Source organism: Pongo abelii, chromosome X (genome assembly GCF_028885655.2).
Source record: "Pongo abelii isolate AG06213 chromosome X, NHGRI_mPonAbe1-v2.0_pri, whole genome shotgun sequence".
NCBI lineage: Eukaryota > Metazoa > Chordata > Mammalia > Primates > Hominidae > Pongo > Pongo abelii.
This window is the reverse complement of record NC_072008.2, coordinates 22,352,521-22,370,641: the sequence shown is the minus strand read 5'-3', so window position 1 is coordinate 22,370,641 and position 18,121 is coordinate 22,352,521. Positions and strand designations below refer to the sequence as shown.

General features: G+C 40.8%; 1 protein-coding gene across 1 annotated transcript in view; it reads right to left on the bottom strand.

Moving 5' to 3' along the window:
* Nucleotides 1-1,522: 1,522 nt before the first annotated feature.
* The window catches only part of PHEX (phosphate regulating endopeptidase X-linked), a 223,791-nt gene continuing 207,192 nt past the window's right edge, over nucleotides 1,523-18,121 (bottom strand). The window contains exons 21-22 of the mRNA XM_002831452.4: nucleotides 4,105-4,181; nucleotides 1,523-1,659 (exon numbers count right to left, since the gene is read on the bottom strand). Of these exons, the coding sequence (XP_002831498.2) occupies nucleotides 1,557-1,659; nucleotides 4,105-4,181 (180 nt within the window). The 3' untranslated portion in view covers nucleotides 1,523-1,556. The remainder of the gene's footprint in view (nucleotides 1,660-4,104; nucleotides 4,182-18,121) is intronic.

Genomic DNA, 18,121 nt, shown 5'->3' with positions numbered 1-18,121 from the left:
ATTGTTTCCTCATGATGGTGCCCCTCCATTTTTCTCCCTTCAAACGTTCCCATGGCTACAAAAGGACATGGCACACACTTACTTATATATATTTTAAAAGAATGACAAATCACAGGGACACACAATGGCTTCCTGTGGTTAATCTGAATTTGTCATTTTGCTTTTGAGATTTTCCTATCGGCCCACTTAACCCAGCACCTCATGTATAATGAATAATGTAAAGGGAGTATGGGGATGCCTATTTTAAGAAACCAAAAATGCCAGGTAACAACTTTAAGGCCATTACAGTTTTATCCGACACACACACACACACTCAGTAATAAGAAAGGAGTTCACTTACTTAGAAGGATAATGCTCGAAGGATAAAACACATGGTACTGCTCTTTCTCACAACTCTTTAGATGACTTGAAGAGTAAAAATTATGTTTATTTGGACTATGCAGGGAATTTTAAATTGAATCAATAAATTCTAGAATGTCATCAATCAAGAAATTTTTCAAAAAAAATTTTTTTTTTTTTTTTTTTTTTAAAGAGAGGTAACATTAAGCTGAAACAGAAGGGTACATTTCTCCCTCCTCAATGTGATGTTTGTTCCTTTGCACTAAAGGGAAATGAAAATCATATATTCCTAATGGGGAATCAGAAAATTGTTTTCTCAATGTCTGCTCATTTCAAAACCAGTACAGTGCACACATATGAAGGTAATGAAACAAGAATTAGGCTAAAAAAAAAAAAGTGTCTAGCAGACAGACAATCACTGCAGTTCACACAGATTGGACAAAATTTTGGAGATTTCATCTCCTAGTTTCCCTGCTGTTATGTAACTAGGAGGTTTTGCTTCTTCTGGGACCTAAAGATATGTCCTCATTCCCTTTTTTCTACTGAATAAACTCATATCTGTTACCTAGTAGCCTTTCTGCGAGCTTTGTTCATGCTGACTTGAACAGGGCAATCTGCTACATCAGATGCAAGCTGTGAGACACATTTTCATTCCAACAGACTCCAAAGCTGAAGGCAAGAACTTCATCAAAAATTGTAAAATGGAGATCAAACATATTTCTAATTTAACTACCTCAGAGTTGAGGAATGCTGTGTAATTACTGTCCATAAAAACTTGCAATGCATTCCACAGAGCAGCAAGCCCTCCCAGGTATTCATGCACATGTCTTCATCATTGAGAGGCTACAAGTTTAATAGATTGAACTTTTAAAGGATACATCAATTTAGGCTTCCCACAAAGCTATAGATTGAAATGCTATGTACCACGTAACTGTGGCTAACACACTAAAATGGACAATAGCAACAATTTAGCAGATAGCATTTTAACAAAAGTAGCCTAGGGATTTATTTTTGTTGGTTTGATTTTCTAAAGAAGCATACTTAGTTCATTCTTGTATTCCATTTTATAAGCCCTACAACTTTGAACAGATACTGTCTAGATCCAAGCAGGTCACCTACCCAAATAACGAAAATGCACTAAAAATGAAAGTCTCCAGGCCTAAAGCCTCTGCTGGCACTGTGCAGCTGTCTCAGGATGCCATAAACCAGCGTCCCAGCTACCAGAGTCGGCAGGAGTCCATGCCTCTGTTCATCGTGGAATTGGGTGGACAGTTAAAAGCTTTCTGGAATTCTTCGAAGTTACTAATTGCACCATTGACCCTGAAAAAAGATATGTCAAAGCATATGTCATATAATTCTTGCACATCAACAGGTTCTGTATAAAACTGTAGCAGAATATTGCTAGAAAGAATGTTGGCATTCTTTTAATGTGTTTACAGGGAGACAACTAAAGCCCAAAATGATTAAGTACATTTCCAGAAAAAATTAACAGACTAGAACCAGCATCTCCTGAATGCCAAGCAAATGCCCCTATTACTCTTCCAACAGTCTTCAAATTCTTTTAAAACTGCATCATCACCAATATTAGTTTTTCTAACTTTTTAAAAACTTAATGGAAAGTATAACTGACATAAAGTATACAAAGTACTAAATGTAGAACTTGCCAGTTTTTGTGTGTATATGCCCATATTACTATCTGCCAGAGCAAGACATTCCAGCACCCAGAAGGCTCCTGCCTGTTGCATACCAACAGCATCTCCAAAGATGATAACTACTATTCTGACATCTATTGCCATAGCTTTGCCTGATTTTTGAACTTCATGTGAGTGGAATCCACGGCATGTACTGTTTGGTCTTTGACTTCTTTCACTGAATATAATGTCTGTAAGAGTCACCCATGTTGTTGCATTTCCAGCTATTTTTAAAGAATTCATTCAATCTACAAAACATTTTCTCTGAATTAGTGTTAGGTATGGAAGCTCATAGTTGCCCAGAATTTGATTAATGCAACAATCAATCAATTAATGAATGGTATCTAGTTATTACTGATAATTCTTCACTGGAGTTAGCTCCAATATACCACATTCTTACAGGCTTCCAACTACAGCAAAGACTGGATTCCTACTCCGCACTTTGATTGTAGCTGCCTTTTGGAAGTGGTATTGCCATTGTGTGATTTCTGTTGCACTCAAAATCTATAGTTACTGCAGACCTCAGTAACAAGCCAGCATACACACACACACAAACAACTTCCCCCCCTTCTATTTCTTACTCAACTCCATGTTCAAAGGGTTGACTAGAGACTCAGCATTTTCAGTCCCTGACTATTTCTTCCCTAATGACTTTGTTACCTACAGGCATTTGAATAAATGTAATGGACTGTATCCAAGAAATCCTCATAACCTCTTGTGTTTTAGCTGAATATATGGGTAGGGATGCATATTTCATAGTGTGATTCACCCTAGGCAAGTGTTAAAGATAGAATATAGCTGATAATTAGGAAGCATACACTATAAAATTCAACATTACAGGCAACTAGTTAAAGGAAATAAGTTTCTGAAAACTTATCTGTTGAGTAATTAATCTACTATGTGATTTCATCTGCACCATTTGTCAGTGGGAACACATTTTAGTACATTCGAGACCGTCAGCCTTCATGACAGTTTAGCCCAGTGGGGGAGAAATTTCCAACATAGTGATTAGATTTTTATGCTAGTGGGTAATTTATAGTCAATTTCTGAAGCACTTCTAAGGCAAGATCTTAAGAATAAGATTTTAAAATATAGAAGAAATTTTAGATGGCTTTCTTGCAATATGCTAATGGATCCGTTTAAACATTAAATATAAAGATATCCAGATATAATGCCCTAAACAAAGAATGAATACATATAAATTATTATGGTTTTTGGATTTCTCATCATACTCATCTTTCCTGTACTATAGAAAATTTCTGTCAACCTACAGGACCGAGTACAGGGTGAGTAATATTAACTTTAATTTTATTTGTACTTTATGTTTTATACATTCTGACGAATAAGACTGTAATTCATAATCCTTTTCCTTTTTTGTATAAGCTACTGTTTCAAAATATGATCCAACCTGAAAGCCAAAATGTAGACTCTCTAACTCTAGATATAAATTATAATTGCTGAATAATGCAATGTATCCTCCTTTGTGTTCAGAGCTATTCAGAAAGTGGCCATTCATTCATGTTTGCTGGCTGACTGTGTGAAAGAACAAGAGGTATTAAAGGGGATATTCTTTAAAACAAAATAAACCAGAGCTCTCGGCGTTTTAAGGCAGAGTACATCAAATCTCATCCTTTCCTAAGACAATAAAGGCTATTTTTTTGGACCAAAAAAGTAAGCAGCTGAGTAAGTCCAATAATGCAGTTTACTGAGACTCTTTCAAAAGCTAGAAGATAATGGGATGTAATACTAAAGCTACGATTTGGATTCCAAATTACCTCTGGAGTCTTGTATAGTCTCAATGGCACTTGATGTAGCACTAGACTAGATATGTACAAGTACCATCAGCAGAAATTCAGGTGAGAGAGTGCTGACTAAACCAGCTTACTACTAATGAAAGAAGATATTTAGTTTCTGTGTGGCCAGATATTTTTTGGCTGCAAAATGGAAATCATACGTTCACAATGTGGGATTTTTTTTCAGATCACCTATCTGGTAGAGCCCTTGGATGGCTGGGTGGGGGAGGAAGGGGGGAGATGCACAGTTAAAAACTGCCGTCACCCATTTGCCCATTTACCTAAACTGAGGGGGACTGTGAGCACCAATTTGGACTTGTTCTCGGGCAGCTTCTGGTCTGTAGGAATTGCACCTCACCTAGAAGAGAAAAGCATCCCAACAAATGAGCTTTCATTCCAATTATGTATTTTCTACTGTTTTAACTGCTCCAAATTATACTGAGGAATAATTTTAGAATCAGTGGATGACAAACAGTTTTAGTAGATGAAATAAAACCGTCATCGGTAATAACATCTATTATTCTGATCCCCAGAGTAGAAGGTTTTATCAATGTGAATAATTTCACAATTTGAGTAAGTGAGAAAGGTTTCCAGACAAGTGCTTTAAACCAAGAGAATCGTATATGTGCCCAGGAATCGACCACTGTATTCATTCAATGAATTTAATGTTTGAAATAGTCCTTCTCAAATTTAACCATACTCATTCAAATCAATAAAATGAATCAGCCACCCGTTATTGAGGATGGTGATGAGAAGTTAGTAGTCTGCCCCTGAGTGCCTTGCTCGCTTCACCCTAGTCTGGGCCTAGGATTGAAGTACACTTCTCCATCTCCTTTGAAGTTGGGCATGGTGACTGTGGCTTGTTCTGGCCAATGAAGTGTTAGCAGAAGCAGAAGTAATATATGTTACTTCCTGGCAGAAGCTTTAAAACCTGACAGAAGTTTTAAGAGCCTTAAGAACAATTTAAGATGCTACACTAACGGCCAGTGCACATATCCTCGTATGTCTTTTCTACTCCTGTGGTATCCACAGAAGCACGTGCCAAGATACAGACTCTAAAACCCAAGTTTTTTGTTTGTTTGTTTGTTTTCACATGGAGTCTCACTCTGTCACCCAGGCTGGAGTGCAATGGCGCAATCTTGGCTCACTGCAACCTCCACCTCCTGGGTTCAAGCGATTCTCCTGCCTCAGCCTCCCAAGTAGCTGGGATTACAGGTGCACACCACCACGCCCAGCTAATTTTTGTATTTTTTTTTAAATTATACTTTAAATTCTGGGGTACATGTGCAGAACGTGGAAGCTTGTTACATAGGTATACACGTGCCATGATGGTTTACTGGACCCATCAACCCGTCATCTACATTAGGCATTTCTCCTAATGCTATCCCTCCCCTAGTCCCCCACCCCCTGACAGGCCCTGGTGTGTGATGTTCCCCTCCCTGTGTCCATGTGCTCTCATTGTTCAACTCCCATTTATGAGTGAGAAAATGTGGTGTTTGGTTTTGTGTTCCTGTGTTAGTTTGCTGAGAAGGATGGCTTCCAGCTTCATCCGTGTCCCTGCAAAGAACATGAGCCCATTCTTTTTTATGGCTGCATAGTATTCCATGGTGTGTATGTGCCACATTTTCTTTATCCAGTCTATCATTGATGGGCATTTGGGTTGGTTCCCAGTCTTTGCTATTGTTGAACAGTGCCACAATAAACATACGTATGCATGGCATCTTTATAGTAGAATGATTTAAAATTATTTCGGTATATACCCAGTAATGGGATTGCTGGGTCAAATGGTATTTCTAGTTGTAGATCCTTGAGGAATCGCTACACTGTCTTCCACAATGGTTGAACTAGTTTACGCTCCCACCAACAATGTAAAAGCGTTCCTGTTTCTCCACATTCTCTCCAGCATCTGTTGTTTCCTGACTTTTTAATGATTGCCATTCTAACTGGCATGAGATGGTATCTCATAGTGGTTTTGATTGATTTGCATTTCTCTAATGACCAGTGATAATGAGCATTTTTCATATGTTTGTTGGCTGCATAAATGTCTGCTTTTAAGAAGTGTCTGTTCATATGTTTCACTCACTTTTTGATGGGGTTGTTTTGTTCTTGCAAATTTGTGTAAGTCCTTTGTAGATTCTGGATATTAGCCCTTTGTCAGATGGGTAGATTGCAAAAACTTTCTCCCATCCTCTAGGTTGCCTGTTCACTCTGGTGATAGTTTCTTTTGCTGTGCAGAAGCTCTTTAGCTTAATTAGATTCCATTTGTCAATTTTGGCTTTTGTTGCCATTGATTTTGGTGTTTTAGACATAAAGTCCTTGCCCATGCCCATGTCCTGAATGGTATTGCCCAGGTTTTCTTCTAGGATTTTTATGGTCCTAGGTCTCACGTTTAAGTCGTTGATTCATCTTGAGTTGATTTTTTGTTTAAGGTGTAAGGAAGGGGTCCAGTTTCAGTTTTCTGCATATGGCGAGCCAGTTTTCCCACACCATTTATTAAATACGGAATCTTTTCCCCATTGCTTGTTTTTGTCAGGTTTGTCAAAGATCAGATGGTGGTTGATGTGTGGTGTTATTTCTGAGGGCTCTGTTCTGTTCCATTGGTCTATATCTCTGTTTTGGTACCAGTACCATGCTGTTTTGGTTACTGCAGCCTTGCAGTAAAGTTTAAAGTCAGGTAGCGTGATGCCTCCAGCTTTGTTCTTCTTGCCCAGGACTGTCTTGGCCATATGGGCTCCTTTTTGGTTCCATATGAAATTTAAAGTAGTTTTTTCCAATTCTGTGAAGAAAGTCATTGGTAGCTTGATGGGGATGGCATTGAATCTATAAATGACCTTGGGCAGTATGGCCATTTTCACGATATTGATTCTTCCTATCCATGAGCATGGAAAGTTCTACCATTTGTTTGTGTCCTCTTTTATTTTGTTGAGCAGTGGTTTGTAGTTCTCCTTGAGGAGGTCCTTCATATCCCTTGGAAGTTGGATTCCTAGGGATTTTATTCTCTTAGTGGCAATTGTGAATGGGAGTTCACTCATGATTTGGCTCTCTGTTTGTCTGTTATTGGTGTATAGGAATGCTTGTGATTTTTGCACATTGATTTTGTATCCTGAGACTTTGCTGAAGTTGCTTATCAGCTTAAGGAGATTTTGGGCTGGGACGATGGGGTTTTCTTAATATGCAATCTATACAATCATGTCATCTGCAAACAGAGACAATCTGACTGCCTCTCTTCCTATTTCAATACGTTTATTTCTTTCTCTTGCCTGATTGCCCTGGCCAGAACTTCTAACACTATGTTGAATAGGAGTGGTGAGAGAGGGCATCCTTGTCTTGTGCCAGTTTTCAAAGGGAATGCTTCCAGTTTTTGCCCATTCAGTGTGATACTGGCTGTGGGTTTGTCATAAATAGCTCTTATTATTTTGAGATACGTTCCATTGATACCTAGTTTACTGGGAGTTGTTAGCATCAAGGGGTGTTGAACTTTGTCGAATGCCTTTTCTGCATCTATTGAGATAATCGTGCGGTCTTTGTCATTGGTTCTGTGTATGTGATGGATGATGTTTATTGATTTGCATATGTTGAAACAGCCTTGCATCCCAGGTATGAAGCCAACTTGGTTGTGGTGGATAGGCTTTTTGATGTGCTACTGGATTTGGTTTGCCAATATCTTATTGAGGATTTTCGCATTGATGTTCATCAGGGATATTGGTCTAAAATTCTCTTTTTTTGTTGTGTCTCTGCCAGGTTTTGGTATCAGGATCATGCTGGCCTCATAAAATGAGTTAGGAAGGATTCCCTCTCTTTCTATTGTTTGGAATAGTTTCAGAAGGAATGGCACCAGCTCCTCTTTGTACCTCTGGTAGAATTCGGCTGTGAATCCGTCTGGTCCTCAACTTTTTTGCGGTTAGTAGGCTATTAATTGCTGCCTTAATTTCAGAACTTGTTATTGGTCTATTCAGGGATTCAACTTCTACCTGGTTTAGTCTTGGGAGGGTGTATGTGTCCAGGAATTTATCCATTTCTTCCAGATTTTCTAGTTTATTTGCATAGAGATGTTTGTTAATAGTATTCTCTGATGGTAGTCTGTATTTCTGTGGGATCGGTGGTGATGTCCCCTTTATCATTTTTTATTGCGTCTATTTGATTCGTCCCTCTTTTATTCTTTATTAGTCTGGCCTAGTGGTCTATTTTGTTGATCTTTTTGAAAAGCCAGCTCCTGGATCCATTGATGTTTTGAAGGGTTTTTTGTGTCTCTATCTCCTTCAGTTCTGCTCTGATCTTAGTTATTTCTTGTTTTCTGTTGGCTTTTGAATTTGTTTGCTCTTGCTTCTCTAGTACTTTTAATTGTGATGTTAGGGTGTCAATTTTAGATATTTCCTGCTTTCTCTTGTGGGCATTTAGTGCTATAAATTTCTTTCTACACACTGCTTTAAATGTGTCCCAGAGATTCAGGTACATTGTGTCTTTGTTCTCATTAGTTTCACAGAACATCTTTATTTCTGCCTTCATTTTGTTATTTACCTAATAGTCATTCAGGTGCAGGTTGTTCAGTTTCCATGTAGTTGCGGAGTTTTGAGTGAGTTTCTTAATCCTGAGTTCTAATTTGTTTGCACTGTGGTCTGAGAGACTGTTTGTTATGATTTTCATTCTTTGGCATTTGCTGAGAAGTGTTTTACTTCCAACTATGTGGTCAATTTTGGAATACGTGTGATTTGGTGCTGAGAAGAATGTATATTCTGTTGATTTGGGATGGAGAGTTCTGTAGATGCCTATTAGGTCCACTTGGTCCAGAGCTGAGTTCAAGTCCTGGATATCCTTGTTAATTTTGTCTCAATCTGTCTAGTGTTGACAGTGGGGTGTTAAAGTCTCCCACTGTTACTGTGTGGGAATCTAAGTCTCTTTGTAGGTCTCTGAGAACTTGCTTTATGAATCTGGGTGCTCCTGTATTGGGTGCATATATATTTAGGATAGTTAGCTCTTCTTGCTACATTGACCCCTTTACCATTATGTAATGCTCTTCTCTGTCTCTTTTGATCTCTGTTGGATTAAAGTCTGTTTTATCAGAGACGATGATTGCAACCTCTGCTTTTTTTTTTTCTTTCCATTTGCTTGGTAGATCTTCCTCCATCCCTTTATTTTGAGTCTATGTGTGTCTCTGCAAGTGAGATGGGTTTCCTGAATACAGCACACTGATGGGTCTTGACTCTTTATCCAGTTTGCCAGTCTGTATCTTTTAATTGGGGCATTTAGCCCCTTTACATTTAAGGTCAATATTGTTATGTGTGAATTTGATCCTCTCATTATGATGCTATCTATTTTGCCCATTAGTTGATGCAGTTTCTTCATAGTGTTGATGGTCTTTACAGTTTGGTGTTTTTCAGTGGCTGGTACCAGTTGTTCCTTTCTGTGTTCAGTGCTTCTTTCGGGAGCTCTTGTAAGGCAGGCCTGGTGGTGACAAAATCTCTCAACCTTTGCTTGTCTGTAAAGGATTTTATTTCTCCTTTGCTTATGAAGCTTAGGTTGGCTGGATATGAAATTGTGGGTTGAAAATTCTTTTCTTTTCTTTGAGATTGTTGAATATTTGCCCCCTCTCTCTTCTGGCTTGCAGGGTTTCTGCCGAAATATCCTTTGTTAGTCTGATGGGCTTCCCTTTGTGGGTAACCCGACCTTTCTCTCTGGCTCCCCTTAACCTATTTTCCTTCATTTCAACCTTGGTGAATCTGACGATCATGTGTCTTGGGTTGCTCTTCTCGAGGAATATCTTTGCGGTGTTCTCTGTATTTCCTGAATTTGAATGTGGGCCTGCCTTGTTAGGTGGGGGACGTTCTCCTGGATGATATCCTGACGAGTGTTCTCCAACTTGGTTCCATTCTCCCTATCACTTTCAGGTACACCAATCAAACGTAGATTTGGTCTTTTCACATAGTCCCATATTTCGTGGAGGTTTTGTTCGTCTCTTTTAACTCTTTTTTTCTCTTCTCTAATCTTCTCGCTTTATTTCACTGAGTTGATCTTCAATCTCTGATATCCTTTCTTCTGCTTGATCAGTTCGGCTATTGATACTTGTGTATGCTTCACAAAGTTCTCGTGCTGTGTTTTTCAGCTCCATTGAGTCATTTATGTTCTCCTCTAAACTTGTTATTCTGGTTAGCAGTTCCTCTAACCTGTTTTCAAGGTTCTTAGCTACCTTGCAATGGGTTAGGACATGCTCCTTTAGCTCGGAGGAGTTTGTTATCACCCACCTTCTGAAGCCTACTTCTGTCAATTTGTCAAAATCATTCTCCGTCCAGTTTTGTTCCCTTGCTGGCGAGGAGTTGAGTTGTGATCATTTGAAGGAGAAGAGGCGTTCTGGTTTTTGGAGTTTTCAGCCTTTTTGTGCCGGTTGTTCCCCATCTTCGTTGATTTATCTACCTTTGGTCTTTGATGCTGGTGACCTTCGGATATGGTCTCTGACCGGACATCCTTTTTGTTGATGTTGCTACTATTCCTTTCTGTTTGTCAGTCTTCCTTCTAACTAACTCAGGGCTCCTCTGCTGTAGGTCTGCTGGGGTTTGCTGGAGGTCCTCTCCAGACCCTGTTTGGCTAGGTATCACCAGTGAAGTCTACAGAACAGCAAAGATTGCTGCCTGTTCCTTCCTCTGGAAGCTTTGTCCACAGAGAGGCACCTGCCAGATGCTAGTGAGAGCTCTCCTGTATGAGATGTTTGTCAGCCCCTACTGGGAGGTATCTCCCAGCCAGGATACACAGGGGTCAGGGACCTACTTGAGGAGGCAGTCTGACCCTTAGCAGAGCTCGACTGCTGTGCTGGCTGTCGGGCAGGGACGTTTAAGTCTGCTGAAGCTGTGCCCACACCTGCCCCTTCCCCTAGATGCTCTGTCCCAGGGAGATGGGGGTTTTATCTATAATTCCCTGACTGGGGCTGCTGCCTTCTTTTCAGAGAGGCTCTGCCTAGAGAGGCAGTCTGGTCACAGTGGCCTTGCTGAGCTGCCATGGGCTCTACCTAGTTCAGACTTCCCAGTGGCTTTGTTTACACTGTGAGGGTAAAACTGCCTACTCAAGCCTCAGCAATGGTGGATGCCCCTCCCAACTCCAAACTTAAGCATCCCAGGTCAACCTCAGACTGCTGTGCTAGCAGCGACAATTTCAAGCCAGTGAATCTTAGCTTGCTGGGCTCCATGGGGGTGGCACGCACCGAGCCCGGTACTGTAAGGAATCTCCTGGTCTGCCGGTCGCGAAGACTGTGGGAAATGTGCGGTATCTGGGCTGGAGTGCACTGTTCCTCCTGGTACCGTCTCTCATGGCTTCCCTTGGCTAGGAACAGGAAATCCCCCAACCGCTTGTGCCTCCCGGGTGAAGTGCCGTCCCACCCTGCTTTGGCTCACCCTCCGTGGGCTGTACCCACTGTCCATCCAGTCCCAGTGAGATGAACCGGGTACCTCAGTTGGAAATGCAGAAATCACCTGCCTTCTGTGTCAGTCCTGCTGGAAGCTGCAGACCAGAGCTGTTCCTATTAGGCCATCTTGCCTAATTTTTGTATTTTTTTTTAGTAGAGACGGGGTTTCGCCATGCTGGCCAGGCTGGTCTCAAACTCCTCACCTCAGGCAATCCACCCGCCTCGGCCTCCCAAAGTGCTGGGATTACAGGCCGTGCCCGGCCCAAAACCCAAGTTCTTGAGTAAAAACTACAAGAGCCCCACTGCTGACTCATGTTGGACATGGAGAGTGAACAAGAAATAAACTTTTGTCATGTTGTTTCTGCAGCATAACTTACTTTATCCTGACTTGCCATGTGACTTGAGGTATGATATGGTCTTAAAGTACGAATTGAACTAGGACACATAAATATGGAAAAAAAAAATATTCTAAGTGGAGGGGGAAATGGGAGCAAAGACATGTTTGAGGGGAAAGAGAACAAGACATTCAGCTAGGCTGGAGTATATGATGCAATAACGGGCAGCAGTGGGAGAGGAAGGACAGTGTCAGATTTCTGAAGTCCTGAGCAGTTGGCCAGAATGTTTAAACTATATTTAAAAGTCATTCTTGAGTAGGAAAATAATAAAACCCAGATTTTAAAAAGATTTATCTGGCAGGGGTGTATAGTGGAAGGAAGAAATTAGAGACTAGTTAGATTATTTATAGATACCAGGAAGGTTCTCAATGGATGTCCACTAAATAAGTAGAAAATAGAATGGAAAGAAGTAGAAGGATTAGAAGAATATCTGAGAAAAATGAGAGGTCACAGCAACTACAGGGACATAGAAAGCAGGAAAGGTGATATGATGTTGTTGCTTTTGATGAAGATAAACCACCAGTCACCGTGGTTCTGAATTTGACTTTGAAGATGTTTTGTAATGTGATTCCTTTAACTTCCTCAGAAGCTGGCTAATGTGAAGTAGTTTCTGGCATTTGATTTTACCTCATTTCTTATGTTATTTCTTCTTATATTCTTATATTATAATATAGTATTGTCTTTGCTTAATGTATCACTTAAGAGACTTCTGAAAACACATTATGCCTGCTACTGTTTTCTTAGTACCTTCCCAGGAGGGAAAGTAATTTTACTCCTTACAAGCAGACTCACTTTAAAGTGCAAAAGATTGAAAAATCTCTTCATTCTGTCAGTGGGAAAAGCTCCAAGATAAATTTCTCACTAGTGATATAAAATAGCTTTCCACATTTCCCCCCTAAATCTATCTCTTAAGTTTAAAATCAATCAATCAGCTATAGTTTGGTATTATATCTGGAAACATTTCAGAATTATAAGTAACTTCACTATCAATTATTTTATCTACAAAGAGATATTGTGGGCTAGGATGTAAATAGTAAGAACTGATAGATCACTATACTTTGTCCTCTAGAGCAGGGGTTAGCAAACTTTTTCTGAAAAGAGACAGATGGTAAAGATTTTAGGCTTTGAAGACTATAAGGTCCCTGTTTCAATTATTCAACTCTGCCATTGTGGCACAAAACCAGCTACAGATCGTGAATAAATGAAGGAATGTGGCTGCTTTCCAATAAAACATTATTTACAAAAACAGGCAGCAGGCCATATTTGGCTCTAGTTTGCCAGTCCCAACTCTATTTTTGTATACTTATTTTATATATCTGACCCAGTAAAAGGGAGTCTCCTTAGTTGAATTGTTGGTTTTGTTTTATTCATTTCAAGCAATAATTGTTAGTTTTATTCATTTCAAGCAATTGATCTAAAAATATCAACTGTCTTCAATATACCCAGCATCTTTGCTGGGTGCTATGGAGATAGGAAGTGTAAGGATCCAGAAGATTAGCTGTGGAGATAAAACTAAAATTCTTGAACATTTGGAGAGCAGTTAAGTACTCAACTGCATGGTAATGAAAGTAAGTGTAAAAGCAGTTGAAGATAGAATAATAAGGACTGGAGTCCTTGCGGAAGAGTTTATGGAAGATGTGGAGGGAGTGGAACTCAACATGGATCCTGAAGGATGAAGCTTAGATTGAATAATCATCTGAAGGGGAAGAGTAGGAAGGGTTGCATTATAGAAGGAGAATCAGAAGCAAAGCCAAAGAGACAGTAATGGGCATGACACTGTAGGGTAGAAGTGAGGATACTTGCCCCACTAAGGCTGAGTTTTTTCTCACCCAGTGGAGTTATGGGAAATTGAATTGGATTGGGTGGAGTTGGATCACACCGAAAACTTGGGAAGCCAGATGGAGGTATTTATTTGGCTTCAATGCGGTAGGCATTTGGGAGCCACTGTAGTTCTTTCAGCAGGTTGGTAATGAAATAAAAGTGGTATTCCAATGGTATGTAAAACAGTGGTTAATAAAAAAATGCTGAAGTCAGATTAACATTCCATAAGACTGTTGGGATTAATCCAGAGTAGAAGATATTAAGATTATGCCTATATATGATAAGATAGGGTAATGGGGATGCTATGGACTAAATGTTTCTATCCCCCAAAATTCTTATGTTGAAGCCCTAATCAATATGATGGCATTAGGAGTTGGGCCTTTGGAAGGCAATTAAATCATGAGGGTGGAGCCCTCATGAATGGGATTAGTACCCTTAGAAGAAGAGGCCAGAGAGCTAGCTAGCTCTTTCCACCATGTGAGGACACAGAGAGAAATTGGCAGTGTGCAACCCAGAAGAAAGCCCTCACCAAAACTTGATCCCACTAGCACTCTGATCTCAGACTTCCAGCCTCCAAAACTGTGATAAATTAATTTCTGTTGTTTATAAGCCACCTAGTCTATGACACTTTGTTATAGCAGCCCAAACTGTCAAAAAACAGGAGAGAAGATGTCAAATCTGAAAAGCACTTAAAAGTATGAAACCTCCAGAAGAACTAGAAAATGGCCAAATAGGAACAGCACTGGTCTGCAGCTCCCAGCGAAATCAATGCAGAAAGTGGGTGATTTCTGCATTTCCAACTGAGGTACCCAGTTTGTCTCATTGGGACTGGTCGGACAGTGGGTGCAGGCCACAGAGGGCAAGCCGAAGCAGGGTCTGGTGTCACCTCACCCAGGAAGTGCAAGGGGTCGGGGAATTTTCTCCCCTACCCAAGGGAAGCCATGAGGGACTGAGCCTGAGGAACCGTGCACTCCAGTCCAGATACTGCACTTTTCCCACGGTCTTCGCAACCTGCAGAACAGGAGATTCCCTCCAGTGCCTACCCCACCAGGGCTCTGGGTTTCAAGTACAAAACTGGGCAGCCATTTGGGCAGACACTCAACTAGCTGCAGGAATTTTTTTGTTGTTGTTGTTTGTGTGTGTGTGTGTGTTTTTGATACCCCAGTGGTGCTGGGAATGCCAGCAAGACAGAACCGTTCACTCCCGTCAGAAGGGGTTCTAAAGCCAGGGAGCCAAGTGGTCTGGCTTGGCGGGTCCCAACCCCACAGAGCCCAGCAAGCTAAGATCCACTGGCTTGAAATTCTCACTGCCAATACAGCAGCAGTCTGAGATCGACCTGGGACACTTGAGCTTGTTGGGGGAAGGGGTGTTCTCCAATGCTGAGGCTTGAGTAGATGGTTTTACCCTCACAGTATAAACAAAGCCACCAGGAAGTTTCAACCGGGAGGAGCCCACCACAGCTCAGCAAGGCCACTGTGGCCGGACTGCCAGATGTCACCTCTCTGGGCAGGGCATCTCTGAAAAAAAAAAAAAAAAAAAGCAACAGCCCCGGTCAGGGAATTATAGATAAAACCCCCATCTCCCTGGGACAGAGCACCTGGGGGAAGGGGCGGCTGTGGGCACAGCTTCAGCAGACTTAAACGTCCCTGCCTGACAGCCAGCGCAGCGGTCGAGCTCTGCTAAGGGTCAGACTGCCTCCTCAAGTGGGTCCCTGACCCCCGTGTATCCTGAGTGGGCGACACCTCCCGGTAGGGGTCGACAAACGTCTCGTACAGGAGAGCTCTGGCTGGCATCTGGCAGATGCCCCTCCGGGACAAAGCTTCCGGAGGAAAGAACAGGCAGCAGTTTTTGCTGTTCTGCAGCCTCTGCTGGTGATAACCAGGTAAACAGGGTCTGGAGTGGACCTCCAGCAGACCTGCAGCAGAGGAGCCTGTTTGTAAGAAGGAAAACTAACAAACAGAAAGGAATAGCACATCTACTAAAATACCTCATCCGAAGGTCACCAGCATCAAAGACCAAAGGTAGATAAATCCACAAAGATGGGGAGAAACCAGCACAAAAAAGCTAAAAGTTCCAAAAACCAAAATACCTCCTCTCCTCCAAAGGATCACAACTCCTCGCCAGCAAGGGAACAAAACTGGACGGAGAATGATTTTGACGAATTGACAGAAATAGGCTTCAGAAGGTGGGTGATAACAAACTTCTCCAAGCTAAAGGAGCATTGTTCTAACCCATTGCAAGGAAGCTAAGAACCTTGAAAACAGGTTAGACGAATTGCTAACTAGAATAACCAGATAACCAGTTTAGAGGAGAACATAAATGACCTGATGGAGCTAAAAAACACAGCACGAGAACTTTGTGAAGCATACACAAGTATCAATAGCCGAATTGATCAAGCGGAAGAAAGGATATCAGAGATTGAAGATCAACTCAATGCAATAAAGCGAGAAGACGAGATTAGAGAAAAAGGAGTCAAATGAAATGAACAAAGCCTCCAAGAAATATGGCACTATGTGAAAAGACCAAATCTACGTTTGATTGGTGTACCTGAAAGTGACGGGGAGAATGGAACCAAGTTGGAAAACACTCTTCAGGATATTATCCAGGAGAACTTCCCCTCCCTAGCAGGACAGGCCCACATTCAAATTCAGGAAATACAAAGAACACCACTAAGATACTCCTTGAGAAGAGCAACCCAAGACACATAATCGTCAGATTCACCAAGGTTGAAATGAAGGAAAAAAAGTTAAGGGGAGCCAGAGAGAAAGGTCAGGTTACTGACAAAGGGAAGCCCATCAGACCAGACTAACAGTGGATCTCTCAGCAGAAACTCTACAAGCCAGGAGAGAGTGAGGGCCAATATTCAACAATCTCAAAGAAAAGAAAAGAATTTTCAACCCACAATTTCATATCCAGCCAAACTAAGCTTCATAAGCAAAGGAGAAATAAAATCCTTTACAGACAAGCAAAGGTTGAGAGATTTTGTCACCACCAGGCCTGCCTTACAAGAGCTCCTGAAAGAAGCACTGAACACAGAAAGGAACAACTGGTACCAGCCACTGAAAAACACCAAATTGTAAAGACCATCAACACTATGAAGAAACTGCATCAACTAATGGGCAAAATATCCAGATAGATGGCATCATAATGAGAGGATCAAATTCGCACATAACAATATTGACCTTAAATGTAAATGGGCTAAATGCCCCAATTAAAAGACACAGACTGGCAAATTGGATAGAGTCAAGAACTATCAATGTGCTGTATTCAGCAGACCCATCTCACATGCAAAGACACGCATAGGCTCAAAATAAAGGGATGGAGGAATATTTACCAAGCAAATGGAAAGAAAAAAAAAAAAAGCAGAAGTGGCAATCCTAATCTCTGATAAAACAGACTTTGAATGAACAAAGATCAAAAGAGACAAAGAAGAACATTACATAATGGTAAAGGGGTCAATGTAGCAAGAAGAGCTAACTATCCTAAATATATATGCACCCTATACAGGAACACCCAGATACATAAAGCAAGTCCTTAGAGACCTACAAAGAGACTTAGACTCCCACAGAATAATAGTGGGAGACTTTACACCCCATTGTCAATATTAGATAAATGGACAGAAAATTAACAAGGATATCCAGGACTTGAACTCAGCTCTGAACCAAGCGGACCTAATAGGCATCTATAGAACTCTCCACCCCAAATCAACAGAATATATATTCTTCTCAGCACCTCATCGCTCTTACTGTAAAATTCATCACATAATTGGAAGTAAAACACTTCTCAGCAAATGCAAAAGAAAGAAAATCATAACAAACAGTCTCTCAGACCTCAGTGCAATCAAATTAGAACTCAGGATTAAGACACCCACTCAAAACCACACAGCTACATGGAAACTGAACAACCTGCTCCTGAACGACTACTGGGTAAATAACAAAATGAAGGCAGAAATAAAGATGTTCTTTGAAACCAGTGAGAAGAAAGACACAATGTACCAGAATCTCTGGGACACATTTAAAACAGTGTGTAGAGAGAAATTTATAGCACTAAATGCCCACAAGAGAAAACAGGAAAGATCTAAAATTGACACCCTAACATCACAATGAAAAGAACTAGAGAAGCAAGGGCAAACAAATTCAAAAGCTAGCAGAAAACAGGAAATAGCTAAGATCAGAGCAGAACTGAAGGAGATAGACACACAAAAAACCCTTCAAAAAATCAATGAATCCAGGAGCTGGTTTTTTGAAAAGATCAACAAAATAGACAGACCACTAGCCAGACTAATAAGGGAGAAAAGAGAGAAGAATCAAATAGATGCAATAAAAAATGATACAGAGGATATCACCAAGAATCCCACAGAAATTCAAACTACCATCAGAGAATACTATAAACACCTCTATGCAAATAAACTAGAAAACCTAGAAGAAATGGATAAATTCCTGGACACATACACCCTCCCAAGACTAAACCAGGTAGAAGTTGAATCCCCGAATAGACCAATAACAAGTTCTGAAATTGAGGCAGCAATTAATAGCCTACCAACCAAAAAAAGTTGAGGACCAGACAGATTCACAGCCAAATTCTACCAGAGGTACAAATAGGAGCTGGTACCATTCCTTCTGAAGCTATTCCAAACCATAGAAAAAGAGGGAATCCTCCCTAACTCATTTTATGAGGCCAGCATGATCCTGA